Source organism: Stomoxys calcitrans, chromosome 2 (assembly GCF_963082655.1).
Source record: "Stomoxys calcitrans chromosome 2, idStoCalc2.1, whole genome shotgun sequence".
NCBI classification, from domain to species: domain Eukaryota; kingdom Metazoa; phylum Arthropoda; class Insecta; order Diptera; family Muscidae; genus Stomoxys; species Stomoxys calcitrans.
This window is the reverse complement of record NC_081553.1, coordinates 161,751,557-161,769,981: the sequence shown is the minus strand read 5'-3', so window position 1 is coordinate 161,769,981 and position 18,425 is coordinate 161,751,557. Positions and strand designations below refer to the sequence as shown.

At 37.7% G+C, this 18,425-nt stretch overlaps 1 protein-coding gene across 3 annotated transcripts in view; it reads right to left on the bottom strand.

The window, feature by feature from the left end:
* LOC106089583 (glutamine--fructose-6-phosphate aminotransferase [isomerizing] 2) overlaps nt 1–18,425 on the bottom strand; it is a 626,017-nt gene that overhangs the window by 64,671 nt on the left and 542,921 nt on the right. For 2 of the 3 annotated variants that reach the window (XM_059362834.1, XM_059362832.1), the window contains exon 2: nt 8,535–8,592. In XM_059362834.1, the coding sequence (XP_059218817.1) occupies nt 8,535–8,541 (7 nt within the window). In that variant the 5' untranslated portion in view covers nt 8,542–8,592. The remainder of the gene's footprint in view (nt 1–8,534; nt 8,593–18,425) is intronic. The other variant, XM_013255466.2, reaches the window with a different exon arrangement.

The following is an 18,425-nucleotide window of genomic DNA, read 5'->3' as shown; positions in this document are numbered from 1 at the left end:
GACTAACAGGTGGCAACATTGCGTAGCTCATGCCAAGGTACTGCCTTCGTTGTTGATTCCTTTGCGGCTCTTTTTTTTTTTGCTTTGTGCTATGTAGCACAGCCTCAATCAGGTTTCTGTTTCTCATTGTGGATTTCCTCATGGAATGTAATTCAGGTTTGACTTCTTGCAAAACTTGTGTCATATAATTTTTATTTTAATTTCATTACTCGTTGGTGTCTCTTGTTGTTTCTTCTTTGGATATCTTTAGCTTGTGCTGCTAATTTGGTTGCTCTTAAAGTCTGCAGTGATTTGCGACTGACTGACTCACTGACTTGCTGGCTTAATAATGTTACTGTATGTGTGTGAGTGTATCTGGCTGTCGGTATGATTGTTATTAGATTCCTATATCGTTATTTCTATCGCATGTGGGCGGACCGGGAGGGTAGTTGGTCAGGGAGCATTCGCCTTACTGTGGAATTGAAATTGGTAACACACCCGCTTTTGCTAAATGTGAACGTGTCTGAGATAAATATAACCACAACGAGTTTGAGCTTCATACCAAATTTTTAAAGGCAGGCACAGTCGCAGTCGTAGCTGTTGCAGAGGCCCTAGGAAAGAGTGAAGTAATGAACAAACAACCACCTTCAGCAGCAGCACCTAGCAAAAAGCCAATTGGGTTTTTGGTTATTTCGGCAAATTTAATGGTAATTGCGGAGCGATGCAATGTGTATTATTGCATAACAAATGATTGTTATTTGTTCAATTTAAAAAATATAAAAAATATGATATAAATTGGGCCAATTGTTGTTGACTTCGTAACTACAGTTCATCTAAAATCACACCCTACCACATTTGCAAACATTGCAAGCAAATATATGGCAACCAATAGACCATATGCTCTTTCGTCTTCAGAAGGCATATCGTCAAATCAGGTAACTTGGTGACAGCCTTTTTCCGCTCCGGTAAATTTTTTTCGCTCCGCTCCGAGAATTTTTGAAATTTTACAAACATACTTCATACTTGGGGATTGCAAAAGATCAAATTGGTACAGATTTGGAAATAGCTCGCCTATCAACCGATCTCCCGATTTGATATCGTGAGCCCCCGAAAATTTTGCATATAGTGTTTTGTTACGACTTCTAACAGCCATGTCAAAATCGGTCTTAAACAGGGGTGCACAAGACTAAAAATTTCTTCACGCTAGCGTAGATGATCAATTCACACATATTCTTATTCTCTAGGCTTCAGTCGTTGTTGAGACAGCAACGAATAAACACACGCATGGGTATACATATCATTTTTCTGTGCTCAATCTAGAAACAATGCTTTCTTCTGATTTAACGCTTGACAGGAAAAAAATGTTATTTGATTATCATAATATTGTGCTAACTTTCAAGAAACATCATTGGTTCTGACCAATTATTTAATTTTTAGTCATGGAGAGAATTAAAAATGTTTTGGACAGTAATACACGCATACAATCTCATTTTCTTTTGGGCACCTCTGGCCTTAAACACAATAGCTGATCTCACGATTGGCCTTCTACAACTCCTACAAGTTTTTGCCTGGTTTGGCAATTTGGTACGTTAAGTATAACTATGTATGTCGCTACTTTTAAGCGGAATCCATTGTGGTGGGTGCGTGGTCTACTTGTTTTCCAATTTTCTTTTTGTACTCACCATTATAAAACAAGTGGTATATTAATTATTACGTTTGCAACATCTAGCAACATTAAACTCCAATTATGTATATTCTTGATCTCCGTCTTCATCGGACCATATATTTTTAAGGCGCCCATGTATACCGATCCCCCGATTTAATTAAAGGCAACACTTTAACCCTTTACCATCGAATGGTGGTATACCAAGTCATTTCGTTAACAACACCTTAAAGTATACATCAGCGTACCTATAGTATATGTATTCCTAATTGTCATGACATCTTAAGTCGAACTTGTTATGTCTGTCCATCCCTCTATCTGTCTGTAGAAAACACGACAGGTTCTTAACGAATGAAGCAATTATCTTGAATATACCCGATTTCGCTGATATTTGAAACAGTGGGTTATTTTAAGCCTCCCCGACATCTGACCCAAATATTGTTCAGATCGGACTATATTTAGATATAGCTGCCATATAGAGCGGTCTCCCGATAAAGGGTCTGAAGACCACAACAGCTTTATTTATTACCCGATTTCGCTGATATTTGAAACTGTGGGTTATTTTAAACCCCCCGACATCTGAACGAAATATGGATTAGATCGGTCTATATTTAGATATAGCTGCTATATAGAGCGATCTGCCGAAGAAGGGTCTGAAACCCATAAAAGCTTTATTTATTACCCAATTTAGCTGAAATTCGAAACAGTGGGTTACTTTAAGCCTCCCGACATCAGACCTAAGTATTGTTCAGATCGGACTTTATTTAGATATAGCTTCCATATAGAGCGATCTCCCGATAAAGGGTCTGAATCCCATAAAAGCTTTATTTATTACCCGATTTGGCTGACATTTAAAACGGTGGGATATTTTAATCCTCCCGACATCTTACCTAAGTATGGATTAGATCGAACTATATTTAGGTATAGCTGCCATATAGACCGATCTGCCGATAAAGGGTCTGAAGCCTAAAAAAGTTTTATTTTTTATCCAATTTCGCTGAAAATTGAAAAGTGGCCACCCGCCATCCGAACCAAATATGGTAAAATAGGATTGTATTTAGATATAGCTGTCATGACCGAAATGCTGGTCAAGGGTCTGAAGCTTTGTTACCCAATTTTATTGAAATTTGAAATACAAAATTCAACATTGACTTATATATATTAAACCACTCAATGTCCGTGCCGAATTTGGGTGCATAAGTTATCCAATTTTCACCGGATTGTGACGAAATGGGGTTTACATATATACCCGATGTGGTGGGCAGCCAAAGTTCGGCCCGACCGAACTTAATGCCTTATTACTTGTTTTATTTTAACGGAGCGGAGCTGTTTTTGAAACCTGGCGAGAACGTCAGAGAACATTTTCAGCAGTGGTTATCCCCTGCTAATGCTGCCGACATTTTTGAGCTAATATGCCATGCATAGAAGCCTTGTAAAAACTTTTCCCCCAAGAGGTGTCGCGTGAAGAAGTTGTATAACCTAAGTTGGTCGACTTTGACTAATATATAATTTTTCCGAAAGACATTCAGAATAGTAGTCATATTAACTCAATTTATATTTGGAATAGTGTGGAGAAATCAAATCCGAAGGACAGAGTAGGCCTGGGGTTCTACATTGAGGATCTAGCGACTGAGATCTGTTTCCGACGGCCTGAACACATTACAGTCCCGCAGCAGAGAACCGGATGACCACCAAATACTTGAGGTGGTATGGTATCGAGTGTGAACATCTTTGCGCATAGTAAACTGGCCATCAGACCTATGTATAACAACTAGGAGTAAAGGGGAATAAAAGGTCTGATGAATTGACCGTAGAGGCCAAAAGATTGTTTTCAATAAACTTGGTGAATGCGAAGCCTTTCCGTAAGATGCAGTTCGAGTTAAGAGCATGAGTAAACAATGCGCATTTAGCACTGTGAAATGGTTGCTAGGACAATGAAATCCTAATTGGGGGATCTCGATCGTGAAAGAGGAGGGTATTTATATTATATTTGTATTTGCCAACGTCTTACATCAACAAGAAGTATCTGAGTGGCCAGCTTTGTGCGTTCGACCGTTATCGTGATTTCGACAGATCGAGGGACAAAAGGACCGACATAGCTAGATCGACTTCAAATGTCAAAACTATAAAGACAATGCATACTTTATTGGGTCTCAGATTAATATTTCGAGGTGTTACGAACGGAATGCCTAGATTAGTACACCAAGAGGATTAAGTTTGCTGATATCAGCAAACACGGTCTGCTGATTTTAAATTACACATTTTCGATCTTTGAAGGAAACACTTTCAATTTTGTGAACATCTAAGTGATAGTTAAGGCATTCCCTGTATGTCAATGTACAGCATAAATATGATTTTAGTAAATAATTAGGCCGCTGTTATTTGAAATCATTAAAACATTATTCAATTGTAAAATATTTGGTAAGATTGTATTCTGCTGGTTTTCTTTTTTGCTGTTTTTACCTACGAACTTCTCTAAGTGTATACTCCCTATACTATTTTGGTGGGTATAAAAACGGTAAGAGATTTTGTGAGCAGCATGGAATTCTTGACAAAGATCCCCTTGGGGTTACTTTTCTGATTAACGCAGAGTATTCTGTTCAGCTTTCGAAATTGTTGCGAAAAAGTTTAACAAAATATCAAATAACATAATTACATAAAATTTTTTGTACTAACTCAACCTTATATTTATATTACACTACATGCAAAAAATAAAACGTTAGGGAAATTTTTACGACAAACAAAATACTTTTATCACAAAGTTTTGCTTTTATTTTAACCAAGTAATATTTCGCTTTAACAAACGTTAGCCATAAACGTAGTATTATTGAACGTAACTATCATTATTTATTGTATACACTTTAGTAGATTCGTCTACGGTAAAAGAACCTCCCTTTTGTTGTAAAATAAAAAACTCTTTAGTTGTAAAGAGCCTTTATAGGCGCAAACGATTATTCGTGTACCTTTCGTAATTATTCTCCTGTGTCTCTCCCACCAGAGAGAAAGGGTGAGTATTTGAGCGTATAGACTAGTCTTTGGCAAAAATACTCCCTCTTTTGTACATTACTTTATTCGTAAACAAAAAAATAATCCCAAGCAGACCCGTAGGCTTGCAAATAATTGCAATTGTGTGCTCATCACTGGTGCAAACACATTTTCACACACATTTTTCACTTTTGTGTTTTGACTGAGTAAAGAGCAGACAGTATTTTAAGAAGCTCGGACGAATGCAGATTGTAAACTCGGAAAGTGCCAGTTTTTAAAGTTTCAGTGCAAAAATACTGGTATGGCCAATAACAAACATCATTAGAACACACAAATGGCTGTCAAATACAAGAAAACACTACAAGAAAGTCTAAGCCACATACATAGTTTGGATACATTTACACGATAAAGAAATACGAATCACAAAGTAGATTAATTTAAATGTGCCTAAACAACAACAACAACTTTTTTTTTAGAGCATAAGGAATACAGTACATTATAATACAAAACCTTGTGCAACATGGAAAGCTTTTAATATATTTGTGTATCATAACATCGAAATAAATCCAAATCTACTCTGAAGGATTTTAATTAACACTAATTAATTAAATTGTTTTATTAACACTACAAGAAAGTCTAAGACACATACATAGTTTGGTTACATTTACACGATAAAGTAATACACATCACAAAGTAGTTTAATTTAAATGTGCGAAAACAACAACAACATTTTTGTCTTGTTTTTTAGAACATAAGGAATACAGTACATAATAATACAAAACGGAAAGTTTTAATATATTTGTGTATCATAACATCGAAATAAATCCAAACATACTCTGAAAGATTTGAATTATGTTAAATGTTTAACAGTAAACGTTTGAAGTTTAATCTTCTTATATATAAAAATCAATTCGTGTTTGTTTGTAGGTTTGTTTGTTTGTGTGTTCCTTATAGAAACGGCTGAACCGATTTTCTTAACATTTTCACGGATGGTGCATAATGACCCCGTGGTGAAAATAGGGTACTACATTTTTTGATACCTGAAGGGGGGCGGACCCTCCCCCTTACCCTAATTTTCAGAAACGCCAGATTTCGGAGATGGGTGGTGCGGTTTAAGCGAAATTTTGTGTGCTCTCATATAGTACCCTAAAAATAAAAATTTGGATGGGGTACCTAGAGGGGCTGCCTCACTCTAAAACCTACCAAACATATATTTAGACCAATCACGACAATATGGGACTCAAATGAAAGGTATTTAGGATACGAAAACGTATCTGATATCCAATTGTCGGTCCAAGTGCTAGAGGGACCACCCCAAGCCCCAAAACACCCCTAAATCGGACATATTTACCAACCATGGCAATATGGGAATCAAATGAAAGGTATTTGCGAGTTAACTACAAATCTGATATCCACATGTTGGACCACGTTTCTGGGGGTCCACCCCTTACCCAAAACACCCCCCAAACTGGACTTATTTACTGACCATGGGAATATGGGGCTTAAATAAAAGGTATTTGAGTGTAGAATTCGAATCTGATATCCAAATGTGGGACCAAGTGTTTGGGGATCCGCCTCTCACCAAAAACATCCCCCAAAGGGGACAAATTTACGACCATAGCAATATGGAGCTCAAATAAAAGGTCTTCGGGAGTAAAGCACGAATTTGATATCAATATTCGGGAAAAGTGCCTATGGGGCCACACCACCCCCACAACGACACCCAAATAGGAAGTATTTGCTGACAATTGCAATATGAGGCTCAAATAAGAGGGTTTTTAATGTGGAACACGAATCCTAAATATATTTTTAAAGCCAACTCACTGAGTAGCCGCCTATCCCACAAAACACCCCCCAAGCCGGTCATATTTGCCAACTATGGAAATATGGGGCTCAAATTAAAGGTATGTGGGAGTAGACCACGTATCTGATATCAACATTAGGGGCCAACTGTCTAGTGGACGTCCCACCACCATAGCAACCCCCAAGTAAGACGTATTTGTTCACCAAGACAATTTGGGTCTTTAAGAGAGTGGAACTAAATATTTATAGTTTTTAGAGCCAATACCCCAAACCGGACATATTTGCTGACTTTTGCAATAAGGAGTTTAAATGAGATTAGAAAACTAATTTGATATCCAATATTGAGGTCAATGGCAATATAGGGTTCAAATAAATGATACATAGATATATGAGAATAGAGCATGTTGCTGATATATTTTCCGGGCTTAGTGTTTGGGGTACCACCCCAATCCCCAAAACACCCCTAAATCGGGCATATTTACCGACCATGTCAATGTGGAGCTTAAATTAAAGGAATTGGGGGTAGAGCAAGACTTGATAAACATTTTCGGGACCAATTTTCTGGGTGTCTACCCCATTCCCAAAATACCCCACAAACAGCAATATTTTACTGACCATCGCAATATGGGGCTCAAATGAAAGGTATTTGGGAGATTTTTCGACCATGCCAATATGTGGCTCAAATGAAACGTATTTGAGATTAGAAAACGAATTTGATAACCTATTTTGGGGCTATGGGATTGGGGGACGCCTCATCCTGTAAACTCCTCTTAAGCCAATGGCAGTATGGGGTTTAAATAATTGGTATTTGATAGAAGAGCACCATGCTGACATTTATTCAGGGCCAAGTGTCTGGGGGACCATCTTACTCCCGAAAACACCCCTAAAGGTCGGGCTGAAATAAAGTATTTTAAGAATGGAGTACACCTTACATCCAAACTTAAATTCGTAGACCAATAAAGATCATATGGGATTCAGATAAAGGCACTTATATTGTTAAACTGTTAGTCAAGCGATATACTATTTTCGTAGCATGGTATTTCACTAAAAGCTCTTTAATTGTCGAAAATAAATATTCCACGGAAACTTTTGCTCCATATAAAGTAAAAGAAGGCGCAGCGGAGCGAGCCCGGATCAGCTAGTTAATTTATAAATAAAGAAAAACTAGTTGAAACCCCGAATAACGTGTTCTATATATACCAAGAATTAAAGGTATTGGCATCGTTTATAATTGTCACAAATTCTTGCAATAATTTATCGCAAATGCATGTACTTTTATCGTAAACAAAGTTTACCGTTTTTCAGAAAAGAAGTTTACTTGGCGAAAATTTCCTTTATGTAAAACGAATTATTTTTTTGCGTGTAGGATTAATTGTTTTTAAGTGCTCCTTCTAAGCCATTATCGCAAAAATGGCATTTATTTATTTCACATGTTTTTAGCTTAGGCGTTTTTCAATATGGAGTTTGACAGTTATTCACCTGAAAAGCCGAATAGAGTGCACAGCAAGCCGATTATTGGCGTATTATGCGCATATCCTCGTGGCATTGAGCGGATTAAAATCCGCACACTCTTTCAGCCAAACCTAATAAAGAGTTTTCCTCGAAACAAAGCATTCAAATATTAAATGAAATGATTTAAATATAAAATTTAGCAAAATACATCTTCGTTGCTAATAAATTTTCGAAAAGTGACAATTCTGAATCAATTTAAATCTTTAACTTAAAAATTAAGCGCATAATTAAGTGCAAACAAATCACCTGAAGTGAAGTTAAATTTGACTTAGACCCTAATTAAACTATCAAACATTTATGCAATTAGGCATTTCGAGCGCTCTTCTTTATTTCAATTTGTGCTATCAATTGCGTGATGGTCTGAGCGCCCGCGACGGTTACAGATGGTTGGGGTGAGAGCATAGTCACATACATATACCCCGAAGTGTTTCAAAATTTTGTCATTTCATTATTTTTCCATTAATTAAAATTTGTCATGGGTTTACGCGTTTAAATACCATATCGCTCGCTTCTCACTTCGATGTGATGGTGTTCCATTGAAATGAAAAACTTGACGGTGTTTTCCCTTTTTTGTTTTTTTGCTCTTACTTACCGCACATTATGTAGTGTTCAGTATTCAATTAATTCCTCCGAAATGAGTTTCAACAATCTGCAAATAAAAGAAGTTAAAGGGAATGTTAAAACAAAAAGGGTATCGTCATTGGATCATAGCATTGGACTGAATTTAATTTAAGAAAACAATTTGTTTAATTGCTTCCGTTAAAGTGGCCATTCAAAGACAGAAAGCTGGCGTCAGCGTCTGCGCCGTCGATAACCACTGCGGACAAGTGGATTTGTGTTCGTCTTCAAAAGGTCTCATTATCATCGTTGTGTTTGACTCCTTTTTATTCGCGTTACTAACAATGGTCTGTGGTTTGCGTTCTCTGGCAATTAAGGTTGTAAATATACATGTTTATGTTTTATACATAACAAACAGATGGGGAATAATTTGCAAATTACGTCCTTATATATGCATAATTATTATTATCTGCAAATGCCAATTCAAAGAGATGTCAAAGGAGTTAAAGCGAGGAGAAAATCAATATAAGATGGGGCTATGACGCCAGTACATGGCCACGACATCTAACTATGAGTGTAATTGGGCATTGCCAAGATCTTCAAGATGGCAAATGTGTACAAACGGCGTCAAACTCAGCCCTAAAGAAACTTTTATATCCAATACTTTAGACATCTTTGGCACATTCAAAGAACAATTGTCATAAACATGTGTGAACAATTGCCTTTGATGTTAATAACTTCAGGACAAATGGCAATCAATACATAATGGGCTGCTTTAAAAGGCAAAATATCTAAAAATTTCTAAAATATCTTACTTTTCTCAAAGAATTATGTTGGTGTCTTACGAAACCGTGACATTATATAAGGATCAGTTTTATTCTCCCCGACAAAATTTGGTTAGATTGATAAAATACCTTGAGTACTGAAAGAAAAGGATGTTACAACGTTCAAACCTATGTCAAACATAATCCAAATGGGTCCCGTAACTAATATAGCTCCCAAACCGAACTCCCAATTTAACTTTTCTAATTTCCAGTGGATGCAGTTCGTATTGGACTAAAATTTTCCTTTTGGAGTTCTGTCAAAAGGAAGAAGATCAAGATATATTTTTTATAATACCCTCCACCAAAGGGTATATTATTTTCGTTATTCCGTTTGCCATACATCGAAATATTCATGTATGACTCCATAAAGTACAAACATTCTTAATCATCATGACATTTTAAGTCGATCTAGCCATGTCCGTCCGCTAGTCCATCTGTCGAAAGCACGTAACATTCGTGCCGAATCTCATATACCCTCCACCATTGATCGCATTTGTCAAGTTCCTGAATAACTTTTTCAAATAAAGGGTAATTTTTTAGGAGCAACAGAAAAATTTTCAAATAAAAAAAGAAACACATAAAATTCAGAAAAATGCATGAAATCTTTATTTGAATCGATAGCACGTTTCATATAATTTAATGTTTGAAGATTATTTCATCCACATGTTGACCGTGATTGCGCCTCAAATTGTCCATCCGCTTAGTCCAATTTTGGCATACTCTTTCCAACATTTCTGCCAGTATCTCATGAATAAATGCTTCAATGTTGTCTTCCAATGCGTCAATTTAAGTGGGCTTTTCTATATGCATATGAGTTTTAACATAGCCACACAAAAAATAGTCTAAAGGCGTTAAATTGGCCGGTCCCGAACGTGGAATGAAATGTTCACCGAACTCGTCTCTCAATAAGCCCATCGTTACGCGTGCACCGTCTTGTTGAAACAACATGCCATGGAAGCCAAGCTATTGCATTTTGGGCAAGAAAAAGTTGGATGTCATCTCATAGTAGCGCTCAACATTCACAGTTACTTTACGAATAGCATCATCTTTGAAGAAGTGCGGTCCAATGATGCCACCAGCCCATAAACCGCACCCAACTGTGACTTTTTCTGGAAGCGTTGGTAGCTCTTGCAATGGTTCGCACTGATCTTCACTCCAAAATCGAAAATTCTGCTTATTCAAGTACCATTTGAGTCGGAAATTAGCTTCATCGTAATATGGAAGAAGCGCGCGATAAACTTTATTAACCGAGCACGCATTTTCATAATAAAATTCAATAATTTGCAAGATTTATTCGTTTGTGAGACGATTCGCGCCTAAATTATAGACCAAGTTATGTCATAGACTGGAGATGTTTGACAGTAAAACAAAACACGAAACGTGAGTGAGCTGTTTAAACCTGTATTGCCTAAATGACAATAGTTAAAAATCACCTAGTTATTTACCGATGTGGACCATACTTGTCATGCCATTCAGGTTACGGTAGGTTAGGTTGAAAAGAGGGTGGACATACACCTAAGCCATTAATCGCCTTGTTGTGCCCTCTTAATACTAAAAAGTAACCTCGAAAAAAAATCTTAAGTTAGGAATTCCGTGATACTTAAAAAATCCTTTTTTGTTTCCATGCCACTTTCTTAAGTTGGTTCATATCTGGTATCGTGTCCCCACCTAAGTACCGCTGACTGTTAGTCGGGAAAGCCGGGCAATAACAAAGGAAATGCTCCAAAGTCTCATCATCTTCCCCACATACCCTACACATGCTATCACTTGCCGCACCGTTTTCCAAAAGTGAGCTCGTAGTCCTATGTGTTCCGTTATGACACAAATAGCTATACTGACCTCCTTCTTACTTCCTTCAGTAAGAGCCTTGTCCTCTCACGTTCCGGATCACCCCATAGGATTTTCGCCGTCCTAAACCAAGTTTATCGACGACAATTCTCTGGCCTTCACTGCCAAATCGTCTGCCCTTTCATTTCCCCTTACTCCGTTATGGCCCGTCACTCAAACGAGGTGGATTGTGCCATCCTCATAGAAGCCGTTAATCTCCTTCTTACACTGAAAGACTGTTCATGACCTTACCCTCCTGGTTTTTATTGCCCTTATGGCAAATTTACTGCCGTAAAGATGTTCACTCTCGACGTCCTCGCATTAGTACCACACTACCTCGCACATTCCGTGATCGCTCGGATCTCCGCCTTCAGGACCGTATTATAGTCAGGCAGTCTTAAACAGATCTCAGTCCCTGGGTTCTCTCTCTCTCCACCACTCTGTCATCCGTGTAACATGATCTTTCAGACGGCAATACTAGGGTTCTGTCACACAAATTATGTCGAAATTATAATTGTGTACCAAGGGATGCAGTTTGTTCATTACTTATATGTTTGCAATATAACAGTTTGAAAATCGGACCATGAATGCGCTTTTGACAGCCCGAACAAAATTTTGTAGGGCCGAGATGATCAAATTTGAAGGCCCACCAATGGGCCCCTGGGCCTTCTAGGGCTCTGAAATAAAATTGGATAGCACCTCAGCTATAACCGTGTAAATATTCATGAAGATATCTGTTCCAAAATGGTAGACTTATTTGCACTAATTTTTTCACCATCCCATTGTGCGTCCTCGCGTAAGCACCACACCATCTTACGCATTCCTTGATGGCCCGGATTTCCACCTGAAGGATCGTTTTATGGTCAGGTAGTCTAAGACAGATCTCAGTCCATGGGTTCTCAATGTAGGCCCTGGCCCACTCTGTCCTCTAGCTTTGATCCATCCGTGTAACATGATCTTCCAGATGTTACCAGAGTTCCGTCAATCCAAAACTGTGCCGCTGGCAGCAGTCCCTCGCACTCGACCTCAAGGTTCATCTTAGGTATTCGATCGGAAACCTCTTCCCTTACTTCCGGGTTTCCTATCGCCGCCTCGATTATACCGCGATGGTAAGGTATATTTTTCTGGGTTTACTATTGAAATATTAGTTCAAATATCTGAACCGATATTTTCCAGTTACTTTTGCCAAATTTGAAGACGATCTAATGAAAATTGCGACATGTAATGTGTGTACAAATTAACATGGATGGACAGACAGACATAGCTCAATCGAATCAGAAAGTGATTCTGATTCAATCCGAATACTTTTCAATTTACAAACAAATGTACACTGTACTACGGTAGCACTATGGGGTATTATTATCTATGTTTGTCTCTCAAAAGGCAAATTATTTTTTCGGCAGCGAAACTATTCCAAAAATACATACTCGTATATCTAAAGCAATTGACGGTGCCATCAAACTCCGCCCCACTGCTCCCATCTAATTGTGTTATTTTGCTGCGTTATTGCTCGATAGCAGGTGTCGTACGCCTGATTGAGTAGAAAACCAGCAGTCAATTTTGGTATGAGAACTTCTTAGAGAAACGTTCAAAATTATTTTATCAATTCACAGCCATATCTAGACATATTTTTCCCAGGCAAAAAAAAAAAAACAGCAGAGTACGAAGTTAATATTGCCGTTGTAAGTGAACATGCTAAGAATATATAATGGCCAAGACAAATTTGCGAAATAATGACATCAAAATAATGGTATATACAATTCGAAGAATTTTGTATCTGTTAATTTAATTTTAGGTCAAGGTCAACTCAGGCGGAAAATTCTGTTTAACTTCTTCAAGTACTTGGATATTCTTGACATCAACACATATGTGTGTGACATGTTTTCGGCACTTTTCCATTTTTTGAAAAACAACCATTGATTGAGCCATTGAGGGTAATTACATTGGTTGGTTTCGGGGGAAATTTCTCATCCGCCTTTGGGATATTAATGGGAGTCGTGCTGAAAGAGTAGGACTTTGCTGTGTGTACATCAACAACTATGGTAGCCCAGTTGAGGCATCTAGCATCTGTAGCAAGTCAGTGCAGTACTATTTCATTACTGTTTTGTCATTTTCCCCATTTCATATTCAGCTATATGACAACAGCATGTAACCCAGAAGAAGCTAAATATGCATGTGTGACTAAATTTTATTATCCTATGAAAAAAATAATTGTTTTCACAGACAACTATGCAATCGCTGAGGTTACTTTTATTACTGCGGAGCTCAAAGGATTTATCTTTGTCCATACTATAGCCATTTGCCCCACTCCTAACTGTATATGACACATTTCACAAAATGTCATTTAGCCCGACTTGTATGTTTGTGATGTCAACGAATGTCAGAAAGTTATACGCTACACCTAAAAGTCGCTTTTTCAAATTGAGAGCTTCTCCAAATTTTCTTGGATCTGTATTACTTTATTTGTTTATGGCATGTGTTAATCAAATACATATTGTATCCTATACATCAGCTTTAATCCTTTCTGGATCAACCAAACTCCAAATTTGGATGTATGACTGGTACTCTACCATATCAAGTTTCCTTCATTTGAGTTTCATTTTAACCTCATTTCATGCGTACAGTACTTCCAAAGTCTTTTGATTTTAGACCTATGTTGTCCCGTTAGGGGGTATTAAGAGTGCCTCGCACACATGGGGTCTAAAATTGGTTCTCTACTTTTTAGTCTATATTGTCCGGTCGACCTACATGTTAGTTATGGGGGATTTTTGTATGAGCGGGGTGGCACCCTAGACGCATTCTGTCAAAATTGATATCAGAATCGTACTCCTGTTCCAAAGATCTTTTATTTGAGCCTCATATTGTATAAATCGGCCGACAAGCTTCGATCGGCTTACAACGCTTGCTGTCAAATTTTAAGTTACATTTTTACTCTTTGCTCAAATACAGCTCTCAATTGATTAGCATACTACCTAGATCACGTTTTCCTTTTGGGATGCTTTTAGGGGAGGTGCCAAACTTTTCAGCGGTGGTTTTCTCCTCCTAATGCTGGCAACATTTGTGAGGTACTATGTCATGTAAAACTTCTCTCCAAAGAGGTGTCGCCGTTCGGACTCGGATCGGAGGCCCTTATCATTGAGCTTAAACTTGAAACGGACTGCTTTCATTGATATGTGAGAAGTTTGCCCCTGTTTCTTAGTGGAATTTTCATGGGAAAAATTTGCATTTGCATTTGCCAAATTTTGATATCAAATTCATATTCCATTGTATTAGGCATACCTCCCAGTTGAATTGCATATCGTTCTTATCGGTCCAATTCTCCTTTTGTTTTTCTTGTTGAGTTCTTTTCCCAAATTCCTTTAATTTGCGTCTCATATTGTCTTGATAGGTTTTCATATCCGTTTGAAGGGTTTTGAAGTGGTGCACGGCCCCCTGATACCCAATACCATATTTTTATACCCTACACCACTACTGTGGTACAGGGTATATTTAATTTAATGAATTAGTTTGTAACACCCAAAAGGAAGACTTAGAATAACTTTCTGATTCGATTTAGCTATGTCCGTCTGTCTGTCTGTCCATACAAACTACCGGTCGCAATTTTCATCCGATCGTCTTCAAAGTTGGTATGGACATGTTTTTCGGCTTAGAGACGAACCCCATTGAAATTGGAAAAAGTCGGTTCTGATTTGGGTATAGCTCCCATATATATATGTTCGTCCGATTTGCAGTAATATTGCAATAAAATGGTCATTTGTTATCCGATTTTCCCGAAATTTGACAGGAAATATTTTCTAATGACTCTCGACATTACTGGTGAAGCGCATTCATTGACCAATCTTCCCAAAATTTTGTACAACGCTTTCCTCGACGACTTCCACAATGTCTATAAAGTTTGCTCGAAATCGGTTCAGATATAGACATGGCTCTCATATATATATTCTCGTCCGATTTGCAGTTATATTGCAAAAATGGTCATTTGTTATTGATTCTCTCGAAATATGACAGGATTTATTTTCTCTTGCTTCTCGACATGATGAATTCATAGAAATCGGTTCAGATTTACATATAGCTGTCATACATGTATATCACCGATATATCTAGAGCCACTGCAAGAGCATTTTTCGACCAACCTTGCCAAATTTTTGCACAACGCTTTTCTCGAAGAGTACCACATTATCAAATTTTGGGTAATATGCAATAATGTTGTCATTAATGAATATATTATGCCCCATAGCAACAATATCGAAATATGTTCCGATTTGGACCAAATACTAATAAGTTGATCAATTGTGTAAAACAAAATGTTGATCTTTTTAGTAGCTATATCTAAAAATAAACCGATCTGAACCACATACGACACGGATGTTGAAAAACCTAACATAAGTCACCGTTTCAAATTTCAGTGAATCCGGATTATAAATGCGCCTTTTAAGGGGCCAAGACTTTAAATCGAGATATCGGTCTATACGGCAGCTATATCTAAATCTAAACCGATCTTAACCAAATTGAAGAAGAATGTAAAAGGGCCCAACACAACTCACTGTCCCAAATTTCGGCGACATCGGACAATAAATGCGCCTTTTATTGGCCCAAAACCTTAAATCGAGAGATCGGTCTATATGGCAGTTATATTGAAATCTGGGCCGATCTGAGCCAAATTCAAGAAGGATGTCGAAGGGCGTATCACAACTGACTGTCTCAAAATTCGGCAACATCGGATAATAAATGCGCCTTTTATTGGCCCAAAACCTTAAATCGAGAGATCGGTCTATATGGCAGCTATATTGAAATCTGGACCGATCTGAGCCAAATTCAATAAGGATGTCGAAGGGCGTATCACAACTGACTGTCTCAAATTTCGGCAACATCGGATAATAAAGGAGTCTTTTATAGGCCCAAAGTCTTAATTCGAGAGATCGGCCTATATGGCAAATCTGGACCGATCTAGGCCAAATTGAAGAAAGATGTCGACGGACCAACGCAACTCACTGTCCCAATTTTTGGCAAAATCGGATAATAATTGTGGATTTTATAGGCCTAAGACCCTAAATCGACGTATCGGTCTATATGAGGGCTATATCAACATATAGTCCGATATAGCCCATCTTTTTATGTTAAGATCATCATAACATTTTATATTCCTTCTCGGAGAACTCACTATTTTGAACCCTTTGGTTTGTCGCTCGCGAGAACTAATTATGAGATAAGTAACCCATTGAGAGCCTTATGTGCTAGATACAATGGCTTATGTCCTGCTATATGTTTAAGTGATCCATTGCACGTTACGAGGAAATTGATATTGATAAGATTGTATACAAAGTGAAAGCCTCGTTTATTTTGTTTATTTTATAATTGGGATTCATTGCCCTAATTATTGATCACTTTGTAGTTAATTTACGGCATCATATTCTACGACTCCCTGCGCGGAACAGTAGAACTTGGCCTTTGAGCAGTAGTTGTCAGTTTTTATTAATCGTTGTCCTTATTTATTTGCCTCTCACATGAGCTTTGGCACTTTATCTACAACTCTCTCTGCAGACCATTTGAACTTTGCTTATTGCATAGGTTGTTGGTCAGCTGGTGCATAGACTACAATTCCCTCTGTGGACCAGTAGAACATTGCTAATGAACGGTTGCCTTGTGATTATGTTTACATCGGTGTTTTGTGTTGTTTTTCGCAATCACTGTTTAAACGTTGTTTTGAAAGAATTTGTAGGTATATAACCTTGACTTATTACTGGTTGAGGTACTATCTGAAGAACCACGACCAAACCCCCACATTCCAGAATTTGGTGGTACTCCTCCATCCTATGGGGGAGGGTACAAAAATCTGTTAGATGTAAACCTAGCTACTCTCATAGGGACTGAAAATGAAGTATGCCCAGTGGGCCGGACGTTCGCACTAATTTTTTTTAATTAAAGTGGTGTTAATGTTGTTGTTGTTTTTTTTTTTTTTTTTTGAATACGTCCATCAATGCGATTAAATATGATTTGTATTTAAGGGTGTAATGCAACGAAAACTAAGCTCCAAATAAAAGTTTCCAAAACTAATTTAAATGAAAATAAACCAAAGTTGAAACGAATTCATCGAACCGACAGTTTATAATGACCACAAACACACTCGTGTTAGTCGAACAAAAACAAATTTTCAAACCAATGCGTAGTTAGTTGGTGACAGGAGAAATGACAACAGCATTATGCTGTAAAACTCTATGACAACCGGCAACCGGTGTGCAAAAAAAAACGGAAAATGTTAAAAGTGTGAAATGAGTCATTCGGTACATTTTGCAAACATGAATATTAAAGAAGGTTGCGAAAACCAATTACATTTTCATTTCTCTTTTTTTTTAATTTTTACTTTTCCTGTGCCTTTGTGTTTATTTGTTGCTGTTTTTTTCTCCTTTTAAAAGTTATTTCTATATCCTGAATCAAACTCAACTCGAAAGTTTAAAAGAAAATTGAAGAAGTAAAAAGGCATTACTTTGGGTCAAGCCGAATTTTGAATACCCACCACCTCAGAAAATGCAAATTTGCCAGGAACTTTCCATTAAGCAACAGTGGCAATCTTCTCACATATCGTTGAGTGCTGTCTAGTTCGTGTTTTAGCTCAATGATAAGGCGCCTCCTTTTTACAGGCGAGTCCGAAGGGTGTAGGGCAGTGGGACACCTCTTTCGGCAAAAGTTTTTAAATGGCTGCCACACAACTTTTTCAAACGGCACAATCGTCACAAATGTAGCCAGCATTAGCAATAACCACAGCTACAATTTTTCTCTGATGCTCCGCCAAGATTGGACGTCTAGCGTACGACAACATAGGTGTACATGTTTACCTCTTCGCTACGCACTTCGCTCTCACCTTTAGATATATATAAAAATATATATAGAATAGAAAAAATGGTTAGAGCTGAGGTCATTGTGCCAAATATCAACGCCCCAGGTATTTCGGGCGCTTCTTGGCAGGGCCCTAAAATTGATTACCTCGGCATTTCCAAAAATTGGTTCTGGCTGCCAAATCTTCATTTCTAGTCTGGCTTTCAAAATCCTTTTTTTTGCTGAATAGTGCTCAAAAATCCATACAAAAAAGTTCAAGTGAAGTATACAAAGTCTCCACTGGTTTCAGGGACATTGAGACCAAGGGGTCTCAATATTAACCCAGAGAAGACAGAAATATGCCAGTTCACAAGGAAGACGAAGGTGGGGCAATTTGACGCCCACGTTTCCTCAATAGAACTATTTCGATACCTTACAAGGTCAAATACTTAGGAGTGATC